General features: G+C 45.5%; 1 protein-coding gene across 4 annotated transcripts in view; it reads right to left on the bottom strand.

The window, feature by feature from the left end:
- Positions 1 to 1,826: 1,826 nt before the first annotated feature.
- ZNF232 (zinc finger protein 232) overlaps positions 1,827 to 3,187 on the bottom strand; it is a 7,456-nt gene continuing 6,095 nt past the window's right edge. For 2 of the 4 annotated variants that reach the window (XM_032268763.1, XM_032268760.1), the window contains exon 4: positions 1,827 to 2,626. In XM_032268763.1, the coding sequence (XP_032124654.1) occupies positions 1,917 to 2,626 (710 nt within the window). In that variant the 3' untranslated portion in view covers positions 1,827 to 1,916. The remainder of the gene's footprint in view (positions 2,627 to 3,187) is intronic. The other 2 variants (XM_032268762.1, XM_032268761.1) reach the window with 2 other exon arrangements.

Raw genomic sequence — 3,187 nt, 5'->3', positions numbered from 1 at the left:
GTCTCACTCCGTCACCCAGGCTGGGGTGCAGTGGTATGATCATGACTTGTAGCCTCAACCTCCTGGGCTCAGGTGATTCTCCCACCTCAGCCTCCCAAGTAGCTGGGACTACAGGCACACACCACCACACCTGGCTAATTTTTTGTCTTTTTGAAGAGATGGAGTTTCATCATGTTGTTTGCTCAGGGTGGTCTTGAACTCCTGGGCTCAAGTGATCTGTTCACCTCAGCCTCCCAAAGTGCTGGGATTACAGGAGTGAGCCATCATGCTTGTCCTATTCCTATATTTTTTGTTGAGATGGAGTCTTGCTCTGTCACCCAGGCTGGAGTGCAGTGGCATGATCTTGGCTCACTGCAATTTCCGCCTCCCGGGTTCAAGCTATGCTTCTACTTCAGCCACCCAAGTAGCTGGGATTAAAGGCACACACCACCATGCCGGCTATTTTTTTTTAAACATATTTTTAGTAGAGATGAGGTTTCACCATGTTGGCCAGACTAGTCTCAAACTCCTGACCTCAAGTGATTGTCCTGCCTCGGTTGCTCAAAGTGTTGGGATTACAGGCATAAGCCACCACACCCAGCTCCTAAATTCTTTAGAGATTTATTTATTCCCTTTAGCAGATAATCCCTTTTTGCTAGTTAACACTTCTTTAAAGTTTCTTTTTTTTTTTTTTTTGAGACGGAGTTTCACTCTTGTTACCCAGGCTGGAGTGCAATGGCACGATCTCGGCTCACCGCAACCTCCGCCTCCTGGGTTCAGGCAATTCTCCTGCCCCAGCCTCCTGAGTCGCTGGGATTACAGGCACGCGCCACCATGCCCAGCTAATTTTTTGTATTTTTAGTAGAGACGGGGTTTCACCATGTTGACCAGGATGGTCTCGATCTCTTGACCTCGTGATCCACCCGCCTCGGCTTCCCACAGTGCTGGGATTACAGGCTTGAGCCACCGCGCCCGGCCAACTTCTTTAAAGTTTCTTCAAATTTTCTGTCCCCTGACTGGACACTTGAAGATGAGACCCTGTCTGAGCAGGCAGACTAGTATGGGTCTGAGAAAGGGTCAGAGCTGGTCAGGCACTGCGGCTCATGCCTGTAATCCCCATACTTTGGAAAGCCAAGCAGGAGGATTGCTCGAGGCTAGGAGTTTGACACCAGCTTGGGCAAAATAGTGAGACTCCATCTCTACCAAAAAAACAAACAAAAAAAACCTGGCCTAAAGACCCATTCACCATAAATACAAATAAATACCAACATAACTAACACTTCCCAAGCAGCTGCTCAGTGCCAGGTTAAAAATTCTAATGAAGTAGGCCGGGCACAGTGGCTCACGCCTTTAATCCCAGCATTCTGAGAGACCAAGGTGGGCAGATCACAAGGTCAGGAGTTCGAGACTAGCCTGGCCAATATGGTGAAACCCCCATCTCTACTAAAAATACAAAAATTAGCTGGGCATGGTGGCGCACGCCTGTAGCCCCAGCTACATGGGAGGCTGAGGCAGAAGAATCGCTTGAACCTGGGAGGCGGAGGTTGCAGTGAGCCTAGACTATGCCACTGCACTCCAGCCAGGGCAACAGATCAAGACTCCATCTCAAAAAAAAAAAAAAAAACAAACAAATTCTAATGAAGTAGACATTATTGGTGGGCAAACTGGGCAGTTCAGAATCTTGCCAAAGATCATGCTAGAAAGGAGAAGCAAAACAACTTGGCTACTACTTGCAGCCAATGACATCCTAATTGATATCGGTATCTTAATCAAAGGACATGAAGGGATGTTCTACAGGTGGAACTAAGTAAACAGTTTTTCCTAAATTAAGAAAGACACAGGAAAAATCTTAAGGAGCTTATAACTTTTATGGGATCCAGTCCTAAAGTAGATTAGAGCGACACAGAATTCTGTCTGGAGGCGTTCTCCCCTTCAATTCAATGCAAAGGCTCTTTTCTGGCATGAACTCTCCGATGTCTAATGAGTTCTGAGCACCATCCATAAGCTTTCCCACATTCTTTACATATAAAAGGTTTCTCTCCACTGTGAATTCTCCGATGCTGACTTAAATATGAGCTTTGACTAAAGGCCTTCCCACACTCATTACACTCATAGGGCTTCTCTCCTGAATGAATCCTTTGATGCTGAACAAGGTGAGCACCCCACCTGAAGGCCTTCCCACATTCATGACATTCGAAGGGTTTCTCTCCTGTATGAATCCTCTGATGCTGACCGAGGTTTGAGCTCTGTTTGAAAGTTTTCCCACAGTCACTACACTTATAGGGTTTCTCTCCAGAATGAACTCTCTGGTGGACAACAAGATGTGAGTTATAAATGAAGGTTTTACCACATTCACTACATTCATGGTCTTTCTTCCCTGTGGAAATTTCCTTATGGGTGACAACCATCTGTCTGAAACTTTTCCCCTGGTCAGGGGACCACCTCAGTCTCTCTGCTTTGGGATTTCTCTGCTGCAGTTCTAAGGTACCCTCAGAGGTAGCATCAAATGTAGCAGTGTCAGTAGCAAGTCTTTCTGAGAACACCTGTGATTCCACTTCGGTAATAGGTGGTTGTGGCAATGATCCTTTGTCCTTGGGCTCTGGGCCATCTTCTGTAACAACTGAAAGAAAATGTAAATATACCTGTTCTGAATGTATGAAGAAACAACACTTAGATTAAAATTTATAGTTCTGGAATAAAAACAAATGCTTAAAAACTACTATATATGAGACAAAGATTGGAAGAATATTTACTTAGCTATTATCAACAGTTATCTCTTGGTGATGGGACTACACAGAGGAGAGGGTTTCTTCTTTGTAATTTCTCCCATTTATCTGCTTTTTTTCCCCTAATTTTTCCATAGTGAAACACTAAAGAAGTTTTATTGAAAAAATAAAAGCGGCCTGGTGTGGTGGCTCACGCCTGTAATCCAAGCACTTTGGAGGCCAAGGTGGGTGGATCACCTGAGGTCAAGAGTTCAAGACCAGCCTGACCAACATGGTGAAACCCTGTCTTAAAAAAAAAAAAAAGGGCCAGGCGCGGTGGCTCACGCCTGTAATTCCAGCACTTTGGGAGGCCGAGGCAGGTGGATCATGAGGTCAAGAGATCGAGACCATCCTGGTCAACGTGGTGAAACCCCGTCTCTACTAAAAATACAAAACATTAGCTGAGCATGGTGGTGTGTGCCTGTAATCCCAGCTACTCAGGA

Source organism: Sapajus apella, unplaced genomic scaffold (assembly GCF_009761245.1).
Source record: "Sapajus apella isolate SASKATOON/1434 unplaced genomic scaffold, GSC_monkey_1.0 scaffold186, whole genome shotgun sequence".
In the NCBI taxonomy this organism is placed as follows: domain Eukaryota; kingdom Metazoa; phylum Chordata; class Mammalia; order Primates; family Cebidae; genus Sapajus; species Sapajus apella.
The sequence above is the reverse complement of the archived record's forward strand: the minus strand, read 5'-3'. Positions and strand labels throughout refer to the sequence as shown.